The 27,642-nt window shown below is 35.4% G+C and overlaps 1 protein-coding gene across 3 annotated transcripts in view; it reads left to right on the forward strand.

The window, feature by feature from the left end:
- The window catches only part of PTPRQ (protein tyrosine phosphatase receptor type Q), a 315,483-nt gene that overhangs the window by 282,569 nt on the left and 5,272 nt on the right, over positions 1 to 27,642 (forward strand). For all 3 annotated transcript variants that reach the window (XM_072655471.1, XM_072655472.1, XM_072655474.1), the window contains 6 exons: positions 6,076 to 6,166; positions 13,435 to 13,511; positions 16,522 to 16,656; positions 16,854 to 16,979; positions 19,251 to 19,399; positions 26,515 to 26,650. In XM_072655471.1, the coding sequence (XP_072511572.1) occupies positions 6,076 to 6,166; positions 13,435 to 13,511; positions 16,522 to 16,656; positions 16,854 to 16,979; positions 19,251 to 19,399; positions 26,515 to 26,650 (714 nt within the window). The remainder of the gene's footprint in view (positions 1 to 6,075; positions 6,167 to 13,434; positions 13,512 to 16,521; positions 16,657 to 16,853; positions 16,980 to 19,250; positions 19,400 to 26,514; positions 26,651 to 27,642) is intronic.

Below are 27,642 nucleotides of genomic sequence, written 5' to 3' on the forward strand. Positions count from 1 at the left end.
AATTCTTACCTTAGTCATGTAGGAAGGAAGGAAGGAACATAGGAAGAAAGAAAAGGGTAGAGGGAGGGAGGATGAAAAAGAGAGAAAAGAAAATATGCTTCATTCTCTGTATTCAGAATCCATAAGCTCTCTATGTCAATTTGGATAGGATGTTTCACCATGTTGCAAAAGAAAATACACAAACACAAAACAAGACAGATAAAGAAAATAAAAAGTATGCTTCCATTTGCACTCAGTTTATCAGTTCTCTTTCTGGAGATAGAGAGCAGTTTTCATCATGGGTCCTTTAAAATTGTGTTGGATCATTGTCTTACTCAGAGTAATTAAGGAGATCTAATCAGAGTAATTGATCATATCAGCTAAGGACTATAAGAGTTGATCATCCTTATAAAATTGTATGCTGTCTCAGAGAGGGAGGGGGAAGGAGGGAGGGGAAAAAATCTACGTTATATGGAGGTGATTGTAGAACACTGAAAATAAATAAAATTGTAAAAAGAAAAAAGAACTGATCAGCCTTACAATATTGCTGCTACTATGAAACGTGTTCTGGTTCTGCTCACTTCACTTTGAATCAATTCATATAAGTCATCCTAGGTTTTTTTTAAACATCTTGCTAATTATTTCTTATAGCACAATAGTTTTCCGTCACAATCATATACCACAAGTCATTTAGCCATTCTCCCATTGATGTACATCCCCTCACTTTTCGATTCTTTGCTATTACAAAAAGAGCTACTACAAATATTTTTGCACATGTGGGTGCTTTATTTCACCATAGTAGTAGCTGTGTTACTCTTTAGTAGTTCATCTGTCATTTCTCATTTTCAATGTGTGTGTAGCCAAACTCCTTTTCTGATCATGCATGCCTTCAATAATGCCACATTGTCCCTTATATCATAAACGCTATAATTGGCAGTATGCTACAGTCAGCTTATGGTCACCACCTATCTTCCCATTGCCATATGGATTTCCTTCCATTTTGATTGTTCAGAGATTTTGCTGCTCTGTAGTTGTTATTTATATTGCCTCCCTAGATGACAAGGAAGACCCACTACCCTTGGTTATAAGCTCACTCTTCTCTTTTTGACGTCCCCATCTCCACCCTTAGGCTGCCCATGTCACAGTGAGGCTACTTACATATACTTATTATAAACTTCACACATCTTATATAAAATGGGAGTCACCAACTCTCCTCTTTCTGGTGAGATGGGGACCTCCAGTCCTTACCACCAATGTCTAACATCATATCCTAAGGTCTTCTAGTTCTTACCACCTGTTATTCCTATGTCCTTTGGACTCCTTGGACTCACTGGTACAACCAATGAATAGATGAGCTGTTCTATCAGCTGCTATAGTCATATCCTTAGGACTTCATGGCATTTCCATTTCTTCTAAAACTGAACTTTCTTTTATATGTTGTCTTCCCCAATTAGAATATAAGAGCTTTGAAAGAAATAATTATATCCTTTGTTTTTCTATTTGTACCACCATTTTAAGGAATCTCAGTTTCTTCCTTTATAAAATGAGGGACTTAGAATCACTGATATCTAAGGTTTCCTGTGTTTCACAGTTGAAGATCCTAAAACATATTCATATTTATTTTTGTAATACTGTGTGCTATGTCTAGAAATTTCTATTTTCTTGAAGAATATAGTTGGGTTCAAGGTAATTATGAGCTTTTAACCCTTTCGTTTCTTCATTCTGAACCTTACTTCATCATAGTTTTCATCTTATTCCCCTGTGCCTGTCCTCTCACTGAGGTCATCAAGTGTCAAAATATATGTTGACTTAATTTGATGGATCCTTTAAAGTTCTTCATATATTATTTAAATATCTTCATTCTCTGCAAAAGGTATTGGTATATCCACTCTAAATGTCACACTCTCTCCTTAACCTCAAAATGAGCAGTGTAAACTTAGAAGGCCAAGTACACCAAGCCAAGATGGTTTCATATTGCCTTTGGGCATACGTTGAAACAATTTGTTTTCACCTCTCCAACTGGAACTTTTGTGCTCTCCTTCCATTTAACTATAATTTCTTCATAACATCTAGTTTTTTTTAGGCAAAGATGAAACAATATTAAGGATACCAGCAATTAGTTAGTCAATCAGCAAGCATTTAAATTAAACGCTAACTACGTATATATCAAATGAGGTAACTTGTAAAGATCTTTGAAAATCATTAAGTTCTTGTTGTTGATGCCGAAACAGAATAGAATATACTTCTAGTTTGTATCTGGCACGTCTTGATATAGATTGTGTTTCTGGTAAAGAAATGGAAATTTTTATGGATTTATGGCTTAAGGTCAATATTATAGGAGACATACTAGTCCAAAATTCCTAACAGCTATGGGGTAGGTAGGTGGTAAAGTGCATAGAGTGCTCAGTCTAAAGTCATAAAGACCCATCTTCCTGAGCTCAAATTTAGTCTCAGACATTTAGTAGCTATGTGACCCTGGGCAAGTAACTTAACCCTGTGTGCCTCAGTTTCCTCATCTGTAAAATGAGTTGGAGAAGGAAATGGAAAACCGCTTCAGTCCCTTCACCAAGAAAACCCCAAATGGTGTTGAAAAGAGTAGGACACAACTGAAAATGATTGAATGGCAAAGATGGGCTGGAATCAGATGGGTAAGGCTTTGAAAGGCCAAACTGAAGAATTTTCCTTAATCCTAAATGCAAAGAGAAGACAGTGCAGTTTACTGAGTTGACCAAACCTGAACTTTAGAAATAATTAAGTTATTGTTTATGAGTGGTCTCAAATCAGTGTGATTGATTCTGAGCACCTTCTGTCCCACTTTCTCACTGCTCTTATTATTACACAAAAGATGGAGGGTGCAACACTGGACTGAGGGTTATTTTCATATTTTTCATGGATTACCAGGGTCACTTGATGAACCTCTCCATAATTAGCTGAACCAGTCCATGGACAAAAACCATATATTGTTTCTGCCTCATTACCCTAAATTTAAGACTCCATTTTAGTACAACCTACAATAATTTGTTGGTACAACCTCTGAGATCAAAACCACCATCTCCACATGATGGTATCATGTAGAATTTTTTCATCTTCTTTGGTGTGGACCACTTTACATTGGTTAGAATTCTCTAATAGATAATGGTAGTATCAATTAAACTCTTTTGCCCATTCTTCATTTTCATAGTAATTAGGTTTTTTTTTTTTAATATGTTGGGTTGGAACTGCTGTACTTGCACAAACTTATTTCCTCATCTCTATCATTTATTTTGTTTTAACATTGATTTTTGACCCTATCTGGGATTCTGACAATACACAAGTAGCCAATTTAGAATGGCTGCTGGATCAGAATCCTCTTCTTTCCTGCTGGTTGGTCCTTTGTGGGATCAGATACTTCAAATCCTAAAACAACAGCAACAAGGAAAAAAGAACAATCTTTTCATTCATCTTCCAGCCCCCAAAAGCTACCCTCGTATTCTTTCAGTGACCAAACTGTGCAGGAAAAGGTAGTCTAGCCTCAGTGGTTCTTCATGTCGATGTTCCTTCACCATGTAAAAGTTTTCTCTTCTTTGCAGTCTCTCACGTGGGCTACCATTCTATTTCAATTGAAATGTCAAAGTATGCCCATGATCCACTAATTGCAAAGGTCAATCTTCCCCCTCCATTTCTCATCCTTTCTGTGGTATTTGGCTTAATAATTGCTCACTCCTTGATATTTTCTTTGCTATTGATATCTATATGGCTGTACTTCCTGATTTTTCTCCAGCTTCACTGGTTATTTCTTTCTCTGTCTCCTTGGCTAGTCTATCTTCCTCCTGATATCACAATGTGTTGGCATCCCACAGGAAGCTATCTTTGGTCCTCTTCTTTATATTAATACATGTATATGCATATAGATACATACAAACATACACACGTATAATCTCAAAATTCTTAGTATAACTTTAAGCTTTATTAACTTAAGATTGCACTAAGAATTTGACAACACACTATATCCTGTCCCTCGGTGTTTTCTTCACCTCCCATAGCTGTCTCTCTGAGGATGATCTCTCCTGCTAACCTTTTTCCTGAACTGCCTGCTTTATCTCTACCAGGAGATTCCTGCTCAAACCCTAGAGTTGTCTTTGGCTCAGTTTCTAGGTCCTTGATTTAATTTCGTTATATTTCTTGAATCTTTCCTCTCTTTTTCATTTTCATTGTCTAGTTCCAGCTCTTGCAACATCTTGTGATAGCCTCCCAACAAGTCCACTGCTTTCCATTTTCCCTCATACCACTTCTAAGATAATCTTCCCATGCAGAAACAAAGCAGTATGGTATAGCAGGGGGAAAAATCACTTAATTAGGTTTTAATAGATCTGGATTCAATTCCTGACTCTCATAGTTACCAAATGAACATGGACAAATCATTAAGCCTGTCTGAAGCTCAGTTTGCTCATGTGCAAAAAGAGATAATACTTGTACTACATACATTATAGGGTTATTCTGAGGCTAACATTTTATAAATCCAAAAGTACTGAATAGATGTCAGTTCTTACATGGCAATTATTAGCATTTTCCTCTTCTGCTCAAGTCTTTTCAATAGGGCTGTATTTCTCTACCAAAAAAAGCCAGATTTTATTCTTGGAAATCATGTCCCTGTACAATCTGACTTCAGTCTTTATATTATAGCCAAGTTAGAAAACTTGATGTTCTCTGATCACATCTCACAGTTTCCCAGCTTCTTTCTTTGCCAATGCATTTTCCTACATCACTTGGCCTGTTGGACCCATCTTTTAAAACTCAATTCAAATTGATGCTGTTTTCTTGATACTCTCTGACCAGGGATAAAACCTCTAAAAATATAAGAATACTTTGTTTTTTTTGTTTGTCTGTTTTACTAACTGCATCAACTAACACAATCTATCTCGTACTTTAGTTATTTTTATACAACTAATAAATTTAATTAGACTTTAAGATCCTTTTGTACAGAAACCACATATAAATTATCTTTGTTTTCCACTTATTTCTTGTACCTTATACACACTCGTTAAATATTAAATGAATGAATGAATCTCAATGTGAAAATGAGTACAAAATATAATTAATTATGATGATGACAAAGGACAAAAATCCTAAATAAATAAATTTATGCTTGTTATTCAATTGGGAACATTTTTAAAAATCTGAATTTGAGGAAAACAATGGTCTCAATTAATAGTTTAGCAATATTACAACTCTGAAAATTCTTAAATACTCCTTTATGCATATAATACATTGCATCTAAAAATTTCACAGTTTTGGGACACCTTTCTTTGCTCAGACTTTTTTTTGGTGTGTTTTTAATGTTAAAACTGGTAAATGGCCTGAGTAAATGTCATTGCTTTTTACTGAAAGCCCGTGGTAAAACTGATATTCCAACTCAACATTCATGCTGAAATGATTAAAAAACATACATTGCATGGCTATGCCTGCTTAATGGAAACCCAGAAAAAAATCTCTGTGACCTTTGCTAACTTCTCTAACTGACCAATGGTATTACCACCAAACAGGCATGAAATCAGACTGCCTTGGGAGAAAAAACAAAAATAAATCACTAACTGCCTTCCCTCCCGCTAAGTGGACATTAGAGTATTAAATAATTGTCAGTTGTCTCTATCTGATAAAATACTTAGTAATCGCTAGGTTATGGAATAAAGTTCTCTTTGGTATAGGAGTGGAAAAGAGCATTATTCATAATGAAGACTGATTTTCTAACATACATACCTCAACACATGACAACATGAACACTAAAAACAACCTCACAGAAGGTGATAGTCTGATTTTAGCCAGGATTTTTAAGGTGAAAGTTCACATAAGCTCATATTGTTCAACCTGACAGTGATTGTTGCAGCTTTGTCTCTGCCTCTAACAATGTGACTTGGGTTAATAACAAAGACGACATGGGTAGAGGATGCTTTCAGCAATATAGATAGACAGTTTGAGAAGAAAAGGGAATCTTTTTTTATGAGGATAGCATTATGGAAATGACATGTAAAATATGAGCTACTGTTATATAGGCATTTGGTGATTTCTTGTTTCTTTTTATGAAATAAATGGAAACTTTTCAATAATTACATTCCATAGGAGCTCCCTAAATTCCTCCAGGACCTTTCTTCCACTGATGCTGACCTGCCTTGGAACAGGGCAAAGAACCGCTTCCCAAATATAAAACCATGTAGGTACACTTGTGAAATCTCTGTGCTTTGTTCTCCAAATGTTCTTAAAGCAGGACTACAGTAGAATGCAGATGAATTTTCTTAACCTTCTTCCTAAGATAATGTTTATCATATAGGCATTGTTAAGTATTTATCTAATAACAAAAATATGTTTCATTATCAATGATTTTCAAATGACATCTCTTTGGCTTCTTGTATCTTTTTTTTAGTGAAAGTTAATAAACCAAAATGATTTTCAGCTTATTCTTTGCAAACATTAATTATGCAGGTGCAGGACACTATAGAACTAGCACTTTCTTAGCTTTGTAATCGAACCCAAGTAGCTAACCTCTTTAACATTCTTTTCCAGACATTTTTCTGAAAATGAAAAGTTTGTAGATTGGTTTTTTTCCTCTTTGAGAATAAAATTCATGTGACATGTTTTTGTATTGGTTTCCCCTAGGATTATAATATTGCTTTCCTATGGATTTTCAGATATGTGTTGCAGGATTTTTCATTGAAGATCAGAATATATGAAGACTTAAAAAAGCCAGGACAGATTTTTATCAAAGGCTATAGTCAACACATCTTCATTTTTCATTTAATAAGACAAGAAATGCCATTATTGTTTTAAGAATTAACAGTGATGTGGAAGGGGGAACAGAACATTCTTCTGCTAATAATAGCTATATTCCCCAATCTTAACTTCATAACAGCTGCTTCTAGTCAACAAAGTTTTCTAATGAAAAGTGCAAATGGTAAATACTTATTAGCCAAATTTGGAAATTTTAAATTTTGTTCAAAAGAACTCAAGTTTTAAAGTATTTCTAACTGACTTAGTGAAATGGTCAAAAGCAAATAGTTATTTGAAAATATTTTCTATATTTTATGTATACCTAAACTTTTCATTGATTCTACATAGAATACAAAATTGGGAGGGGTAAAATATGGTTGATTTATCATTGTTCATATTATCTTTCTTACCTCTTGGCTGGGATGTTATAAGGAAAAATAAGATTATGAGTCCAATGCCTACAGAGCTACTTAGTTGCAAGTTACTTTGAAAGCTCTATTATTTTTCTATATAGGCCACTAGTAATATTTTCTTCACTTGAAAAAATAAATTGCTCAGTATTAATGTGTTGTAATGGTCTTAAAATAGTAAAGCCAGTCTTACAAAAATATACTTAATATGGTCCAAGAAATAACTTGGGCACAAATAACATTTAATTCATTAAGTTAATATAGTTTTGAGATCTTAATGTCAAATCATCTACACAAAATCAAAATTTTAAAACCTTTATTCCAACTAATTCAAAGAACTACTATCTATTTCCATAACATAGCCTCTCTAAGCCTCAGTTTAAAGACCTATAAAATGGGATAATAAGACTTTAATGACCCACAATATAGGGCTGTGGTGAGGAAAACACATTGCACACTATAAAATGCTATTGAAATAGGAGCTGTTGTATTTATTATGAACTGGAATCGCTGAGGATATAGAATTGAGGCTCAATGACTTCTTCAGAACATCCAATGGTAGAATAATGGCTAGAATCACAAAGTAAGAAAAGAAAAAATAAAATTAGATAAAATATCTATTTGATAAGATAAAAAAGAATGTTGAAACTGAATTCAAATTCAATATCATTTTCCAAAGTTGTCAAGTGTTAGAATAGGCAATGTATATTACATGTTAGTTTTATTTTTTTTCAGAGCACTTATTCTTTGTTCTACATTGACTCTCTTTGGTGTCTGCTGCTCCAGTAGGCATTTTAATTATTATTATTATTATTATTGTGTTAACAATAATAATAGCTAGCATTTGTATCATATTTTAAGGTATACAAAATAATAAATATAATCTCATGCTATCCTCACAAAAGTTCTAAGAGGAAAGTGCTGTTATTATTTCCCATTATATAGATGAGGAAATTGAAGTGACTTGGCCAGGGTCACATCTGAGACAGGATTTGAATTCAGGGCTTCCTGACCATCTAGTTGCTAATGAAGACATGCTAAATTTCTAAAATGTATGTTTCACTCAGAGAATAGCACATCCAATCCTTTTTTGGTAGATTTTCAGAGGAAGAAAAATGTTCTCCACTGACTTCCCAACATTTTGGAAATTATTACTTTATATATAGTATAAATATATATGTATACATGTATGTATACATACATATAGGTGGATACATGCATATATGTGTATGTATATAAACACATATATATGTATAAAATTAGATGGTCAGTTAATAGAATAGAATAGAATAGAATAATCTACTAAGTAATGTCAAATCTATAGTTTTACTCTAAAATTTCTACCTGATTTTCCAGATGGACAAGAACAAGTCACAAGTTCATAATATCCTCATTTTGGAAATAATTAGCCTGATTTTTTCTCAGTTATAAACCTACCTAGGTAAGACCTCCATTGATTTACTTGGAGATGTGAGTCTTCCACTCCCCTTATGACAAAGGTTTGGCAGTAAAAAATAGTCCCCCATATGTTCTTCAGAAAGATCCTAAACTTTCCTGGTCCTTGTTCCCCCTTGCCAACTCCGTTCTATTCTAATTAAACATTCTCCTGCTCCCTTAATAATAATATAAACCAGGAACCAGGAACCTCCAGATATCTAGTTAATTCAGGCAAAATGGTTTTAGGGATTATCCTGAAGGAACATTTTCTGTCTTGTCTCATTTCCCACACCCAGCATTTATGCTAGGAATCTCTCTCTCTCTCTCTCTCTCTCTCTCTCTCTCTCTCTCTCTCTCTCTCTCTCTCTCTCTCTCTCTCTCTCTCTCTCTCTCTCTCTCTCTCTCTCTCTCTCTCTCTCTCTCTCTCTCTCTCTCATTTCTCCTCCCTCTCTCTCATCACTTTCTGGGAAAATCTCCAAATTAAGTTGAGTCTACATTTCCACAGATGTGGGTAAAAGTAGCCTCACCTACAAAACAAGCATTCAAGGTAACAAATGCAAATGGGTGGAGCACAGCCTTCATTTTCCCCTATAGGAAACACATGAACTATTCAAAAACTGCAACATCCACTTGCCCTAGGAAGACCAGGAACTGTTCCCTTCTGAGATGCTCCTGATACCCTTCTTTGGAACTCATAGGAGTTCATGAATTAATAGAAGCAGAAAAGTTGTGAGTCACCCATAAGAACCACTTTTGGAAGGAACTGAACGCATCGTTGCCATCAGGCTAATATGATGACATTCTGGCGAATCCCTAGCTCTTTAATAAAGCCATACACAGCCCTCTGAGATTTGTGTTTTTCCATTGTGATTTGGATTTCCCCTAGACAAAAATCAGTTTGGAATTATTAGACAGGCAATCCCTTCCCATCAAACATGATGCCTCCAGATAATTCATTGTAATATGAAAGAGTAGCAAGGTTCTGGACTTTTTTCCTTTCTTCCTTTCTCCCTCTCCTCTGCCTGGCATTATTTTAAACCTTACTGTTCCCTTAGCTAAGGGCCAGTCTCTTTCATCAAGAATTGTGTTGTTCAGGAATTACCCTTCTATCTCTTAGAAAGTCATAACTCTGACTCCTCAAACCTTAGGCTACTCTCAAAGCAATCACCAAGGATGACATTGGCCAAGAAATCTTCCTTCTCACTTAGAAAGCTAAATTGTGTTATCATACTACCTATGAAACCAAAATCCATCTTCTTCTGCACAGAAGTTTGGGAGTTAGGAACACTATTCATGAACCTTCCTCTCAGGCCACATAGGCAAGTACATGTCTACTTTTGCCTTTTGTTTTTATTGGATCTCTACCATTGCTCCAACTGCTGTAATCTCTTGGGCTTGGAAAGCCAATTAATGAATCACCAGCCTGTGATCATAGACTCATAAAAGCTACAGTTTTTATCCATGTATTTCCCATGCACTTCTTGCCAAAAGTAGACATCAATAGTTAGAGGGCAAGGTAGATGTGAAGAAGGCTGTAAATGAGAGCAGGCTTCCCTAAGCCCAGAACATCTCCTCTACAGCACTCTGGACAGTTCTCTGAACAGAGTAAGGACAAAAGAAGAAAACAACCAGAACAGTCTCAGCCACTTTTATAAGCAGCAAAGAAGGGTGGCTCCTCCAGAATGGGTCCATATTCCCCAGAGCTCTTGCTAGTAATGGTTTTTTTTTTTTTTTGGAAAAAAATTAGTTTATCAAGCTGATATTAAATTATTATCAAATCACCATAAAGGTTTTGACTTTTGAAGCATCATGATTCATAATATCAGGACTGAGTACAGTGTCGCTCCTTGGGTTTGATAAGTCTTCCTAGACCCTCTATCTTGGCCTGAATATATGCTCAAGGAAGTCAGTTATGTCTTGTCAACCGTGTCAGAGTTACAAATAGCTTCTCCAGCACATCACACCAAGGAGTTACTGCTACCCATTTCCCCCCTCCTCTGCCCATTACTGAATTATCTCTCACTGGTGACTTTTGTTGATTTGCACCATCCATTTGCCCTAGGAACACCCTTCTGAGATGCTCCTGATACCCTTCTATAGGAAGACTCTCATATTTATTGCTTAAATGCTAATATTCAGTGGTCCTTCTTTCCTGTCTTTCTTCTGTCATTCTTCTCAGTTCCAGTTTTATGAGAAAGGTGAAACATCCCCTCTGACTTGTGATTGTACTTCCTATCCTCTTTGAAGTGCTTGACCATTATTACAACATTTAGTTCTCCTTGATAACATGGACTAGGGTTTTTAACCTTTGTGTGTGTGTGTGTGAGTGTGAGTGTGAGAGACAGACAGACCCTTTGGGCAGTCATATGAAATCTATGAATATTTTCTCAGAAAAATGATGATTTAAATGAATAATATATATACATGTATATGATTAAAGAGAAAAATAAATACCTAATATAAAATGCAATTATCAAAATTATTTTTAAAAATCAAATGTGTAGATCACAGTTTGCAAATTTCTGACCCAGAGAGCAATGTGATCCCTTTAAAGCAATATGAGCCAGTCTATGGAAGTGGAGAATTGGCTTCTATATTTCAAGATAACAAATTAGTTTGTGGAAGTAAAGTTTAACTCTGGCGTGCTAAGGGAGTAAGCCACTTAGATGAAGTAATCCAGACACTGCTGAAGCTCCACCCATTTTTTTTTTGACTATTTATTCTGGAAAGACAGGATTGCATAGTGGCTAGAGAGCCAGACTTAGAGATGGGACAACCTGAATTTAAGTCCGCCCCTTCACACATTACTAGCAGCATCCCTAAGCAAGTTACTGAACTTTACCGTACTCTAGGCAACCCTCTAAGAAGAGTTTCCAAGAAGGTGCTAATAGAAATCTTAGGTCCAAGGTCTATTCTTCTATTTATTACATAATTATTTTTTACCATAACAATCTCTAATGTCCTTTATGATTTTCTCAGTGTGGTCCTGTGGTCTTAATTATGAACTGAAAGCAATGTAGGTACCCATTTAAATAAAAACAGCAAAGGTTCCTTCTAAAGTTCACAACCTTCAACTTTGAAGTTGTTTATTCACCCTGGAAGATTAGTCCCAGGGTTCTGAAAGCAGGTTTCCCAAATGTTCTCTCTTCTTTATTTTGATTACATTTGCATATCTCCTTAAGGCATCAGACTATACATGACAGGCTCACTAAATTTATCCTTCCCTCAAGTACTAATAAAAATTCCTACTCCTTCTAAAATGTTATATTGCCACCAATTACCACTACTCCTTTCCTCTCAAACTGACCCCAAGCATATTATTTAGTGGAGCACTTTTTCATGTGAATCTTTGATTTCTAATTTCTATGCAATATGAGGAGGGTACTGACATTAATTATGAATGAACCCCTAGGAAATATCACCCCTTAAGGAATGATGTTCCCATATCATCTGAGAGCTTTAGACCAAAGTGTGCTGTATGTAATACACATCATTCCCTTGAGAGACTGAACCACAAGCCTTTGCTCTTATAAATGCATTCTATTTTATCATAGGATTCTAAGGAGGATTTCAAGCTCACAAGTTTCACAGTACTATACTTACTACCAAATGGTTATAGAGATTTCCAAACCTTCATATTATCAGATAAAGTAGGCTTTGTGAAAGCTTTCCAATACAATGAAGGTTTAATTTTTTGGTTTCCAGACACTTAATGTGTTCCTTTCAGTAGTAATAATGTTAAACAGAACTCCATTAAGATGTTTTTTATTATGCAAGAGTCCAAAAAAAGTCCTTTTTCAATCAAGTGGAACCTTTCTCTATCATGATAATTGCTGACATCTATAGAGCATATTAAGTTTACAAAGCATTTTATATGCATTACTGCTTTTGAGACATAATGCTGCAGGCAGGAATTAATTTTTTCAGGTACACTTTGAGGCTCACCACTATATTGGAGTTAGACGCTAAAAGGTTTAATATTCTCATTTCATAGATGGAGAAATAGATGCACAGTCACCTGCCTGCACCAACTATGCAACTAAATTGCCATATAAGCAATAAGTATTGCAGGTAGAATTTGAACCCAGGAATTCTAACTCAAAATCCAGCACATGATCCATTTCCCTATGGTCCCTATATTGATAATGCATTTTTTCTTTTAGTATAATCAAGTGCCTCTCATTGAATAACATGATTAAAGAAGATCTTCCTCACCCTTTAATGGGCCTGGGAAGATTTATAAGAAGGCCTATATCTTTTGTTCAAGAGGCACTGGTTCTCAAGGGTTGTGATGCCCTCTGTCTCTAAAAAGTGTATAAATACTCTGAGGTGAGGTTTTGTTTTGGGGCTTACTCATTGGAAGAAGGTTATTTGGCCAGATGAGACTCTGGGTAGCTGATGAGTTCCCCTGCTTTGAAAACTCAAATGTTGGTGCTTCTCTCTCTGATAACTATGGCCAGACAGCTGGACCTGTCTATTGACCTATGGTATATGTATTGCTTATGGTCAGACACTTGAAGCCTATCTGTTGGTCTTTATTTTTCTCTATTAGTGAAGGATATATGTGCTTGATTAAAGGAGATTGTTAACCCATCAAAAGCTGCCTTTCTTTTTAGGAAAGCAGATCAAAGAACCTGTGATAGTAGGCCCTCCTGTGTATGTTCGGGTGCTTTCTGTTACAGTCCCCTTTCCTTTAGCAACGTTAATATATGTTAACTATCTCTGTACATTTTCTATATGTTAAAACATGAAGATGCATGAGTTGCTTTCAGAATTACAATTTACTGTAATTGAATAGTGGTTCTTAGTATACTACACCCTTTCTCTAGTTGAGAATCAATATTGATAAAGTATATTTTTTTTACAGATAATAACAACAGAGTGAAACTAATAGCAGATGCCAGTGTACCAGGATCTGATTACATCAATGCCAGCTATGTGTCTGTAAGTTATATATGTGTTATCTATTTTTGGGTTACATTTCAAAGAATATATATATGTATATGTATATATATGTGTGTATATATATACACACACATGCACACACACAAACATGTACATACATACATACACACATTCATGCACACATATATATCTTACTATGCCACCTTCTTTCAAGTAACAGCTGCATGGGAACTTCCACTGACTTTCACGTAGCAAAATTGTATGACTTACAAAATTATATATATATATATATATCATAAAAAGTAATATTTACCTAGGACTTGGGGAAGCAAGATGGTGCAGTAGATAGAGTGCCAGACCTGGAGTCAGGAAGATTTATCTTCCTGAGTTCAAATTCGGCCTCAGGCACTTACCAGCTCTGTGATCCTGGGCAAGTTACTTAACCTCATTTGCCTCAGTTTTCTCATCTGGAAAATGAGCTGGAGAAGGAAATGGCAAATCATTCCAGTATCTCTGCCAAAAAGAAATCCCAAATGAGGTCACAAAGAGTCAGACAAACTGAAAAATGGCTGAAAAAACAATACCTAAGATTTAAACAAGTGAGTGAGACTTTTTTCTAGTTGTTTTTTTTTTTTAATTTGTGTTAGGGATCTGAACTACTACTAACTACTGAACATATAGCTTATGTTTGCTTTACCTGTAAGATATAATTCAACATGAGAAACGTAGTATATAGAGAGCTGGTTAGTAAGAGCTGGGTCCAAGTCTTGTCTTTGACAGATACTGTCTGTGTGACCCCAGGCAACTCACTTAACTGGTCAGCATTCCAGGCTTCTAACACCATAAATTTCAAAGGAGCTGATCTGCACTGCCAGTGGCAGCTTGGTCATTGGAAAGCAGAGTAGAAGTTCCCTATACTAGGGAAATCACTTGTCCTTCCAAAGCCCAACGTAATTGCATGCAAAGAGAGAATTTGAGTATCAAATTAAATTTTCCATCGACTTTTAAGGGACCTAGATAGATGCTTTAGATAGACAGTTAATTTAAATGTTTACTATGAACCAAGTACTATGGTAAGCATTTATAAGCATTTATATATATGGTAAGCAAGCATGTCAGTCCCTGTTGTCAAGAAATTTACCTTTCATTTAAGAGGAAGTAACATATAGAGGAGGACTCTATTATCCTCAGGATTTCCCCCTATAACATGCATGATGGTCTTCTACTTAAACACATTAGTACCTCATTATCTCATGAAACAAGCATGACAAAAGTTGGCCAAAACCTTTCTGATTTCCAGAACTTTCCAGAGAGCCATGCTACTCTCTAGGACCACTTGAAGAAGACATTGTCCTGAGTACTGGTTTCCTCTCTAAAATTTCTAACAATCTTGGCATGATTTCCTAGCTAAGTTGCTATTTAGGATTATCAGATCCACCAAATGGACCTCCACAAACTCTAGAATCAGCTATCTGAGGAACTTTTCCCTTTTTACAACACACTCTTGAATTCTATGGTACATTTTATGGAGATGAATCCACAAAAAATAGCTTAAGTAATGAAAAATATATAAAAGCAATATAATCAAAAAAATTTTTAAAAAGCTATCTGACTGAAATTGATTCCCTCTCCTTCCTACACAGATGATATAAAACATGTGGCAATTTTATAGGTAAAGATTTTTCATACCTCCAAATTCACACAAACAGCACCATAAAGGTCACATTCTTGGTTCCTCGCAACAAGTCATAACACTTTTTAAAGAGTTATAATTGTTAGTCTTTCCCTATACAAAGAGCTAAAATTGTTAGCCCTTTCTTATATAATGAGCCCCAAATCTGTCTCCCTGGAATATCCACTCACTAGCACTTTATGTGCCCTATGAAGGTTTATGGAATAAGTATGATTCCTCTATAACAAAACTTCTTAACCTTTTTTTTTTGTGTTGGACCTCTTTGGAAATCAGGTGAAACCAACTGACCCTTTCTCAGGAAAATGTTTTTAAGTGCATAAAATAAAGTATATGGAATTTTAAAGGCAATCAATTAAATTGAAACACAGCTATCAAATATCTATGTGAGCACTCTAGGGAATAAACCAAAAGTGCACTGTTTAATCAGATAACAAATCTGCAGAAAGTGTGCAAAATGCTAATGGACTGAAACCTCTCTCTCTCTCTCTCTCTCTCTCTCTCTCTCTCTCTCTCTCTCTCTCTCTCTCTCTCTCTCTCTCTCCGTCTCTCTCTCTGTCTCTCTCTCTTTCTCTGTGTGTGTGTGTGCATGTGTGTGTACATATAAGCTTGTATAAATTCTAGAGAGCTCCTTGGATGAGGAAATTCCTTTTACCAATGCATGTTGACACCTTCTCTGAAACTTATAATTTTAGAGTTCCTCAGAGAACTAAGAGGTTAATACAGAGTAATATAGCCAGTGTTTAATGTTAGGGGTAGCACCTGAACCCAGGTCTTTCTGATTTCAAGGCCAGTTCTCTACCTACTAGGATATGCTGCTTTCAACCAAGTTAATAAAAATATTGAACAGCACCCTGAAGAGCTGTTCTAGAGTTCTCCCACCAGGTCAACATAGATATACTAATGACTATTCTTTATATTAAGTGGCTTGCCCAATTCCAGAGATGTCTATTATAATATGATCTAACCCCATACATACAAAATGATTTATTATCATCTCATGTATAATGAGATGATATGCTTAGCTTAAATTCAGGTATATACCATGCTGGTGAAATTTCACAATGAAGTTGGTTTGCAATGACCTACTCTTGAAACAATCTTGTTCCCCTTCATGATGATCACACCTAAGTGCATCCTGAGAGTCCGTCACTAAACACGGAGAATTTTGTACTTAATTATTACATCAATTGCTTACACTGAGAAATTTTAGGTATTTAATTTTTATTTATTCTGGAAAAATATGACCAGGTTCTAGCTCTTGTATAAAGACTTCTGATGAACCAAAACAATAGTGTTTCTTCTGCCTATGGATACAACATATAATAATGTATATATATTAATATCTTCTTCTTCTAGGGCTACTTATGTCCAAATGAATTTATTGCTACCCAAGGACCATTGCCCGGAACAGTAGGAGATTTTTGGCGAATGGTCTGGGAAACCAGAGCAAAAACTTTAGTGATGCTAACACAGTGTTTTGAAAAAGGACGAGTGAGTTACTTTATAATAATTTCATATAATCTGTGCTTTATAATTGTAATTATATAATTATATAATTGTATTACTTTGTGTGAATTGTTTTCTGGGGGCTATTTTTAGTGTTTTCAAGGTGATACAGCATTTGATTTAATCAGAGGTCATAATAAGAAGTTTTCATTTTCATGACTCGTTATCTTTTCTGAATGCAGATCCGATGTCATCAGTATTGGCCAGAAGACAACAAGCCAGTGACTGTATTTGGAGATATAGTGATTACTAAAATATTAGAAGATATTCAGATTGATTGGACCATCAGAGATCTGAAAATAGAAAGGGTAAAAAAGAAAAGAAGTTATTAAAATTAGGAATTGGAGGGCAAATCTTTGAAAGAATTTATTTCTGGAACTGTAATTAACAATTTGACCTTCAATTCAATTTGATAAGCATTTATTAAGCACTAGGTGCTTAATAAATTCCAGGACTGTGGTGAGTTCTGGAGACACAAAAATGAAATAGGTCTGCTGTCGATTACTTTCAATTGATGGAAACAACATATATTGTATGTAGGAAATTAAATACCTCATACATACAAAATGATTTATGTTGGAGAGGGCATTAATAACTGGTGAAATCAAGATAGGCCGCCTGTTGAAGGCAACATTTGAGCTTGATTCTGAAGGAAGCTAAAGATTCTAAGAAATGCAAATGAGGAGAGAGATCATCTCAGACATAACCACAGAGGCAAGAGTTAGTATCTGTTGTTTAGATTAGAACAAACCCTTATGTTCACTTCCATGTGGTATAGATGAAATGACAGAAAATCTTATCTGTCTGTACAAAACCAAGTTGCAGAATTTCAGTTATCATAGCAATGAACTTGAAGTCAGGAAGTCTTGGGTTTGAATATCCGTTTCTACGAGAGTTGTATGACTTGGGGCATTTTTATGGTCTTGAACAACTCTTTAAGACTGTAAGTAATAAATAGGTTGTGACCTATATTGGTTAGGGGAGTTAACAGAGCAAACAATTTTTTTAAAAAAATTGTCACAAAGTCCAAGTTCTTTGACTAAGTTATAGAGAGTATAAGCATCACATTATAGTAGAAAAAAAAAACTTGTAGGTTATTTGGTGTGCTTATTCCATACTTTATTTCTAAGATACTTGATTTGGGTGTTGATTGCTTCTTCCACTGACACTGATTTATAACCCCTTTGTGTCTTAGTGGACAATATTCTAGAGTTGTTGTAGCCTAAAGTATTCATCATAACAGAACAGAAATTTGAAGGCAAAAGCTACTTCTATTTTGTCTTCCTATCCTTAGTAACTAACCTAGTCCTTAGCCAGTGCTTAATAAATATTCTTGAATTTAATTCCCTGAGGCCACTTCCTTTTGCAGTGAACAATTATGAATGTAGCTAGGCTGGTTCTTGGACTTGGTAACTTGGCAGAGCCTATCCTCCAGAGAAAGACCAACCTCAGAATCCAGTATCATCTCCAATCACAGGAAAGCATTTAAAGAGGATTTTAGTGTAGGATATGTACCACTGCAACTGAAGTAGGTTAAGCACATCTATTTCATTCTGCTATATTCTGCTATATCTAGTCATCTATCTGACTTCTTCTCCCTGGTCTTTTGGTATATCCAAATCCTTTAGGGGATCAAAGATAGATATGGAATGGAAATGGCAAGGTGCCTGTAGGGATCATTCCAAGGCTGAGGACAATGGGTGGGTATAATAGGGAGAAAAAGGGGGGATATTTATGACAGCAAGGAAAACATTGCAGAGCCCCATATCAAAGCAGTGGTGGAGGGAAAAAAAAACAGAGAGAAATCCAAATAATCTTGGTTTCTTTATTTCAGAATGTTCCCATTCCTGAGTTTTCATTCTTATTTATATACAAATATACATATGGATATACATATATCTATTATTAGTATATTAAAAAATTTTCTGTATTTATAATTATGTTTGTATCTCCATCAATGTTTAGCATGACACAGTTGGATAGAAAGTTAGTAAGTCCTGGGTTCAAGTCTGGTCTCTAACATAGGCTGACTGTGTGACCCACAGCAATCTCATATTCAATATTCAAGGCAACTCTCTAATACTAGTGAGTTGAAGTGAATGGCCCATCTGTATTGACACAGGAAGTTTCCTCACCTGGGATTTCCCTATAACAATGAAACACAAGCCCAATCCCTATCCATCTCTCTGTCATTTATATCCATGTACAAGGCTCTTCATACTCTCAAGCCATATCTGTATAATTTGCTTAAGTTTGGGTTCTAAAATTGTTTTTGCTAAACCTAACTTTATGAACACAAATCCAGAATTCTATTATACTGTACAATAAATATGAATGAAAATGCTGGGGAAACAGTTATTTGTAGACATCCTAATCAATCTCTTGCTCTATTGAGTAAAATTTCCCCTACTATATCAGTGTTGAGTCTTTCGTAAAATGAAGTATCTGTCATACTGAATTGACTTATATCAAAACTAAGCTAGTCATTTCTGTAGTGTTTTTAGATCTGCTATTTTCATTCTTTATGATTATGCTGATACCATTTTTATGAACCCTCTTTAATCTGACATGGTTGCCAGCACGGAGATTGTATGACAGTTCGACAGTGTAACTTTACTGCTTGGCCTGAACATGGGGTTCCTGAAAATAGTGCACCATTAATTCACTTTGTGAAATTAATTAGAGCAAACCGAGCCCATGACACCACCCCAATGGTTGTTCATTGCAGGTAAGTTTAAAATATGATCAAATGGACTTTAAAAATTTAATAATCAAAGAATGGATGTATTGTTACTACAAGTCTGGACTTTGAATCAGGAATATCAGTATTCAAATCCTGTTTATCAAGTTCTTTGTACTTTAAGCAACTACCTGAAACTTATCTACTTGGTCATAGACAGTTTGCTATCTTCATTAGTGGAAGGAAATTCTCACACCTGGAGTTCCTTATGCTAAAGAATTAAATACCCTTCACTTACTGATCCAAAAATGCTTTTTGTTCATATTTAATTTAATTTCATTATTGATTTATTAAATTAAATTAATAATTTAATTATTGATAACCTGATTTTCATTGTCATACAGACAGTAGTTAATCATCTTACAGAATTTTCATTTAGATTAAAAAAAGTTAACATATTGAAAACACTTGGTAAACCTTGGAATTCTATAAACTGACAAATTTTATTGCTGTTATTATTATTTCTACTATAGTTAAATCTTCCAAAACCAATGAAATCATCTAGTGGTCCATAACCATTACAGAAAAAATCATTCTTCTCATCTTATTTGTTTGAGGTCAGATAGAAATATTTCCAGGACAAACAGTTACCCTACTATTAATCTTATCAATTTGATGTTCTTCAGGTTATTTTTTTCAGTTTTATAAATAGCTTCTTTCTATATGGGAATAAAAGTATTGAAATGTAAGTTCGTTATCTACCAACTCAGAGAAAACATCTTCAGTATACATCCAATAGCAGAAAGGATAAGGAGAATGATATGTACTTTAATCTCTTCCCATGTATTTATGATTTCTTATTTTAGGTCTCTACAATTTAAAAGGTTTTCATTCTACATTTTGCAGATTATGAATTTTTGATATGACAATATTTATTAGAATTATTGATCTTAAATTTTTTGTTTTCATTTTTTGTGGATCAGTGTTATGTCCTAGTGATTTTTTTTTTTAGCAACATTTGGGTCTGTAATAATGTTGCAGATTCAGTACCAATAGAATTTATTGGTTGAGTTTTCCAGGACAGTCTGAGTTCTATATTTGTATTATGAAGATTTGTCATCTGTCTGTGCACAAAAGATAGCTTCTGATGTATAATTAAACCCACCAGGTCACACCTTACTAGGAATTCAATAGTCGCTAAATATTTACAGCCCATAGTGATGTCTGGCATAGCTCCTAGGGATTTGCATACTCTGCATTTTCCAAGTTCCTTGGGGATAATCCTTTTGTAGTTTCTGGTGATGGTGACCCAATGGCTACTCTACTGATTATGTTATGACAAGGATAATAATGCTTCATATCAACTTGCATGATATTTATACATCTCATAAATGATTCATAAAAGGAATCACAGGGCAAATAATCTGAAAAACAAGTAATGAGGTGGATGATTTTGATGATAGTCTCAATATGAAGTATAATACCAGTTTCAATAACCTCTTCCACAGAGACTTTAAATCAGGTGTTCTTAATCTGGGTCTATGGAGATTTTAGGGGGCCTGTGAACTTAAACTGAAGTTTTCCCTAACCTCTGAAACTTAGCATTTTCTTCAGTTATTTTAAAACACTTAAGGAATCCATAGGCTTTGCCTGATTGCCAAAGGAGAGGATATAAGAACTGTTGCTTTAGATATTATCATTGTATCTTTAAGAGGCAATGGAATCTTGTACTATTCTAATTTAACTATTAAGAAGACTGATAGTTTAAATGCAGTTCTGAAGAGACTGTTAAATATGATGGCTGAATGGAGAGAAAGAAAAAGGACTAAGAGAACTTATTCCATGAAAGAACTGGAATTAACCTTAATTGTGAAAAAATTGAAGAGAATTCTTGAGAAACGGTTTATCAATTTCTTGAGAATTGAATGGTGAAGCTCTCTTTCTGGAATTGAGGCATGGTTTGTGGTTGTAGTAGCAGTTAAAAGTGACTTTGGATTCCATCTTTCTCATAGCAGATATATCATAGGTAATCATTTATGTGGTGGTGCAGTGGATAGAGTGCTGTGCCTCAAGTCAGGAAAACTTACCTCCCTGAGTTCAATTCTGACCTCAGACACTTACTGTGTGACCCTAGACAAATCACTTAACCCTGTTTGTCTCATCTGTAAAATGAGCTAGAGGAGGAAATGGCAAACCACTCAAGTACCTTTATTGAGAAAATCCCATGGACAGTTTTTCCAAGGTAGCATGATCTAAGGAAAGACATGATTATGACCCTCCTGGCCTGTGCTGTGGTTTCTGAATGACCACATTCTTTTCTGTCCTGAAACTATGATCAGGAGCCTCACTCGTGCTACTGTTCCTCCTTTCCCTGAGACTGCAACCCAAATTCACGTGTGGGAAATGTAACATAGTTTTGCTCCCAGTGTCACAAAATGGTCCCCTGTAATCTCTTTCTGACCAGTTGTCCAACTCCCTTACCATCATTCGGCTGAGAGCTCCAGAAACCACTTTTCCCAATTCAGTTACCCTCAAGGTCTGTTGCTATCTTGCTGCACTGGATTACATGACACTCTCAGACCAATGCAACAGACATTTCCTCCTGAACTTCTAAGTTGTCTTGGGCTGGAAAATTGTTTCACTTCATTTTTTTTTTGGTTCTGCCACTCCAGAATTCATTTTGAGACATTATTTTAATATTGTTCATATGAAAATTTGAGAGAGTTCAGGATAGTTCCTGTCTTTGCTTCTCTATCTTGGCTCTGAGAAATCTGTTTTCCTTTGGTTATGGAATTTTCTTAATATAAGTTAATTATAAATTAAAAAGTTTGCCCCTCATAGTAATTGCTATTTTCTAGTCTCATAGATCAGTGGAAAAGATAGAATAACCATGTTTCCCCAGATAATTTAATAAGTTTTTTCCTTAACTATGTAGATCTCTGAATTATTCACCAACCTATAAACCTTTAGTGATTGAAATTATAGAAGTTGTAGTTGGATAAATGAAGAATTAGTAGTTTTGAACTATAAATAACACCTAAAAGAATTTCTGCCTTATTTTAGAGTTTGTGGTCAGGAGCCTATATCTCTATGTAATGGTTAATTTCAGTGGGGAAAAGCCAACATTAATTTATATAAGATTATTAAATCTAAGTTAGATGAAAAATAACTATAAAATCAAGGTAGTTCTAATTTTTGGAAATATCTGGGGAGGGGTCACAAAGACAAATTGTACTTCAATAATATTTATCAGATCTTTCCATTCTGTGAATTACCACTTTTATCAAGGTTGTAATTTTTTCTTAAGAGTAGACCACTGAAATAAGTGTGTGTGTGTGTGTGTGTGTGTGTTCATCCTTCATTGCCGAAGAAGACCATGCCATCAGAGAAATAATGACATGACTTGCACTTGACTTTGTTTTGAGTGAGGGAGGGCTGTAAAGATAAATGAGTTTTCATGATTCTGGGCCCACCACTCTATCCACTGCACCACCTACCTGACCTCAAATAAATCATATACCATGCTGAAATACCCCTGAGATTTCTGGAATAATTCAGTATTGGAATTCCTCCATTAGAGCCTCTCTCTTTGGATAAAATTGGCCAAATGTATACAAAAGTTGGTTGTTATGCATGGAATAATATATAAGAAAAAGTTGAATACTTCAGTATGATTATCAGTAATGTGTACTTATAACATTTAGAATCATATAGGTCTTTAAGTTTTACAAAGTGTTTTCTTCACAGCAGTTGTATAAGGGACATAGTAAGAAGTTATTATTATCCTCAGGAACTGAGGTCAAAAGGACCTAGGTGAGTTTCTGAAGGTCACAATAACTCGTAAGATCTTTAAGTCACTATTTATAATTGGGTCTTTTGATTTGCAACCCAATACTATTTCTTCTGCACTGTAATTTCTCTAATGTGTCACCTTCAATGTAAAAATATATCTATGACAGAGCAAGATAACATTGCCCTTTCCTCTGAATAATGATAGAGATTCGCTGACCAAGTCTTACTTTTAAACATCGTGTTCTAGATTCCAAATCAGACCATTACCCTTCTAATTTTATTTGACATATTAATATACTAAGATCTTTTCCAACAGCTCATTATTTCCAAGTTACCATTAATTTATGTTACATACAACAAAAACAATAAACTCCACTGGTTATTCACTTAGGGAGGCACCTTAAGCATTATTCATATAAGCCAAAGAGGTTGCTGTTCCTAGCTCTAATAATTTTTCTATTTCATGACTTTTCCCTCTGTCAACTCTTTCTCTTCATTTTGACATCTGGTTTAGTTTTAGAAATGACCATTGACCATGTAGAAATCTGCAAATATCAAGCACAATTACAATGCCTTTCATTGTCTTTGAACATTTATTAAGTGTTTCCTATAGACAAGGACAGATAGTATGGTAGAATGGTTAAAGGGCTTGTCTTGTCAAGAAAACCTATCTTTGTGTCTCACAACTGACACAAACTAAATGTATGACTGGACAAGTCCCTTAGCCATTAAGTTCTCAATGTTGAGTCTTCTGGATAGCACCGTAAGTTAGATTAGAGTTTTATCAGTGGAAGGAGATGGTACATTAGATGTAAACATCTTCCCCCAAATACTCATGCACACAGATAAGCACACATATACATATACATGCACTGCCTGGTACTTATATTTGTGGTCTAGACCTATGATTTCCTAGTTGGACTAGTTGGCTTCCAATCTTTCTTACTGTTCTAGATCTATGGTCTCATAACTCTGCCATACTATCTCTTTGGCAAGACTAGAGGAATAAAAAGATTTTAAAAAGGCATGGTACCTACCTTTAAAAAACTTACACTATAAGGTAATGAACTAAAATTTTCTTGTCATATATATTTATATATCTACATACATAGATAAATATAGATATATATACACATAATTTTTTTTTCAGCTACAAAATATTTTAAATTGTATTTCCATTAACAGTATAAAATTCAGAATGCATGTGTAAGAGTAAGATCTTAGTCAGTGGTCATTTTTACACCCACAGTTACACGGCAGATAAAAAGCATGTGGTTTTTGTGGTGGTTTTTTTTAGCCACATAATTTCCACAGACTACACCCTTGTTTTATACCATGACAACCTTATAACAACAACACACGCCCTTGAGGCTTCGAAGCTACATGATTGTGATGCCCTCTTTGCTGCTAGCGCATGTTTGATCCCTGGAATGAGCTGCTCAGATCACATTACTCTTGGCCTGCTTGTCCAGTGCCACTAAAATCAGGAATGGATTGTAAATGGTTTCTGGGGGCATTAAAAGCCATTGATAATGAGCTGCCTCCTTTGGCTTCTCCACATCATATCTGTGCTCCTCAGTGACAAACTTACCAATCATCTAACCTTTTCATTTTCAAGCCTTTTGGATACTAGACACCCTCTTCTCCATCCTTTTCCAGTTCTTAAAGTGTGCCATACCATTTACCCTAGTGATAGAAACTGATATTTATAAAGCAGTATGTAGTTTACATGTATTATCTCATATGAAGTAATTAGCAATGGCATTGAGAACTGAAGGGGGCCTCAAAGTCCATTTAGTCCAAATCCCTTCTTTGAGGAAAAGGAAATTGAGGACCTGGGAAGCCAAGTGACTCACCCAAAGTTATAGAAGAAATGTCTTAGGGAAATTCTAAGTCCACGTTCTCTGATTCCAAAGCAGGGATTCTTAACGTTCTGTTTGTCATAGACCCCTTTGGCAGTCTGGCAAAGTCTATGGGCTCCTAATCAGAATCATGTTTTAAAAATGTACTGCTTTAAAATGCATAAAATATATTACTAATGATGACAAAAGAAACCAATTCTATTGAAATTCTCAAAATTAAAAAAAAAAAAAACAACAACCTTCATGGACCCTAGGTTAAGAACCCCATCTTCCCTAGAAGTAGGCTTGCTATCCACAAGTATATAGCTAATGCTATGGGGTGGTGTAAATGTTTCTGGTATGGGCTTCTCAATGTTGTTGAGATTTCACTTTTTGTTTTGTTTTTTTCCTCCCCCAAAAATTTCACTGGATAAGGCCCATACTCAAACATTAAAGTGAAAGTATCATAAAAGCAAAGTAGTTAATGTTTGATATAGTACTTTTCGTATGTTTTCCCATTCAATTCTCACTTGTGAAATTAAGTGAAGAGCCTAGAAAAGAATACTGTCATTTTACAGATAATAAAACAGGGGCAGTGGGAGGTCAAAGTGATTTGCAGGGGTAGCTAGGTGACAAAGCGGATGGAGCATTGGACCTGGAGTCAGGAGGAGCTGAGTTCAAATCTGTCCTTAGACACTTTAACTAGCTGTATCGACCCAGGGCAAGTCAATTAGCCCCAATTGCCTCCACCAAAAACAACAAAAACAAACCAAAAACAACAACAAAAAACTCACAACTAAACAAAAGTAAAAACCCACCCCAAAATGACTTGCCCATAGACACATGGCTACTAAGTCTCTGAGGCAGTTTTCAAATTTAGACCTGTCTCCAAGTCCAGTGTTCTATTTCCTTGTGCCTTCTCAAATCATCTGTCAGTTGTTATATCTGTGAGAAATAAATCTACTAAGGAAAAGATTTTTAAAATATACAAGATTGCAACACAAAGAGGAAAAAAGCTGTGTAGTCAAGTTGACAATCATTTATTGAATGTCTGTTGTGAACCAAGCACTATGCTACACACTATCTTGTGAAAATGTTTCATATTTGAAATGGTTGGCATTTATTAGTAACAGGTTTCCTCTTCCTCATTGTCATCATCAATCAGCATTTCATAGAATTATAGATTTAGAGCTGGAAAGGACCTTGATCTTGTTGTCCAGTCGTTTTTGGTCATATCTGATTCTTCATGACCTCACTGGGGTTTTCTTCACAGATATACTGGAGTGGTTTGCCATTTCCTTTTTCTGCTCCTTTTACAGATGAGGAAACTGAGGTAAACAAGGTTAAGTGATTTGCTTAGGGTCACAGAGCTAGAAGGCTAGAACCAGATCTGAACTTAGGTCTTCCTGACTCCAAGCCCAACACTCTATCCACTGTTCCACTGGACTCCCATTTACTATAAGTACCAGCAAGTTGCTTTGTATTGTACAGTGTAAATAACTCATAATCTGTGGTCTGTTTCCTTTGAAGTGCTGGAGTTGGAAGAACAGGAGTTTTTATTGCTCTGGACCATTTAACGCAGCATATAAATGACCATGATTTTGTGGATATATACGGACTTGTAGCAGAACTGAGAAGTGAGAGAATGTGCATGGTACAGAACCTGGTAAGACAGCTGCCAATAATCCTTTGAATCCATCTAGAGTCTAAACAACCCTTCAGATGAAAGACTGATGTCCCTTTAATATTTTCAAGCGCACAAAGCTTTAAAGGAGATAACTGGAACTACATTTCTGAGACAGTAGATAAAGTGTTGGACCAGCAGTCAGGAAGACCTGAGTTCAAATGTGGCCTCAAATACTTACTAGCTAACTTGTGTTGTCTCTGTTGTTTCAGTTGTGTCTGACTCTTCACAATCCTATTTAGGGTTTTCTTGGCAAAGAGACTGGAGTGGTTTGCCATTTCCTTCTCCAGCTCACTTTACAGATGGTGAGGCCAAGAGGGTTAAGTGACTTGCCCAGGGTCACACAGCCAGGATTGGAACTCAGAAAGATGAGTGTTTCTGATTCCAAGCCCAGAGCCATATCGACTGTATCACCTAGGTGCTCTGCTCACTAATTTGCTGAAGTGTTAGTGTGGTGTGATCCTGGGCAAGTCACTTAAAAAAGAACAACAATCTCTCCTTGCTGAGTTTCTCCAGTTGTAAAATAGGTGTAAATAATAGCATCTGCTTCTCGGTGTTGTGAGAATCAAATGAGATACATACGTAGAGTGCCTGGCACATATTAAGCACAATATAAATGCCGATTCCCTTCTCTTCCTCCTTATACAAGGTATAATGCTTAGGTTTTTTTTATTCTGACATTTTATAGAATTTTACTATTTCTACTCTCAAAAAAGATACTTTTGACACAAATAAATGATTGCCTTTGAACAATTTGAAGGCGCATTATCTCACTGTCAGATTTGGGCCCCGTTGTCATTAATAATAATCTTCTTCAGAATAATCCTGCCCCTAGAAGGAAAGAAAGAGGAAGCAAAATTCATCAGTTCGTTTTCATATTTAATACTGGTAAATTTTTTCTTTTATTTAGTACAGCCTTATGATTTAATAGGTTTGTGGGACTCCCTGAAAACTCCTTCTACCCATTAATAGTG

Source organism: Notamacropus eugenii, chromosome 3, assembly GCF_028372415.1.
Source record: "Notamacropus eugenii isolate mMacEug1 chromosome 3, mMacEug1.pri_v2, whole genome shotgun sequence".
Taxonomy (NCBI): domain Eukaryota; kingdom Metazoa; phylum Chordata; class Mammalia; order Diprotodontia; family Macropodidae; genus Notamacropus; species Notamacropus eugenii.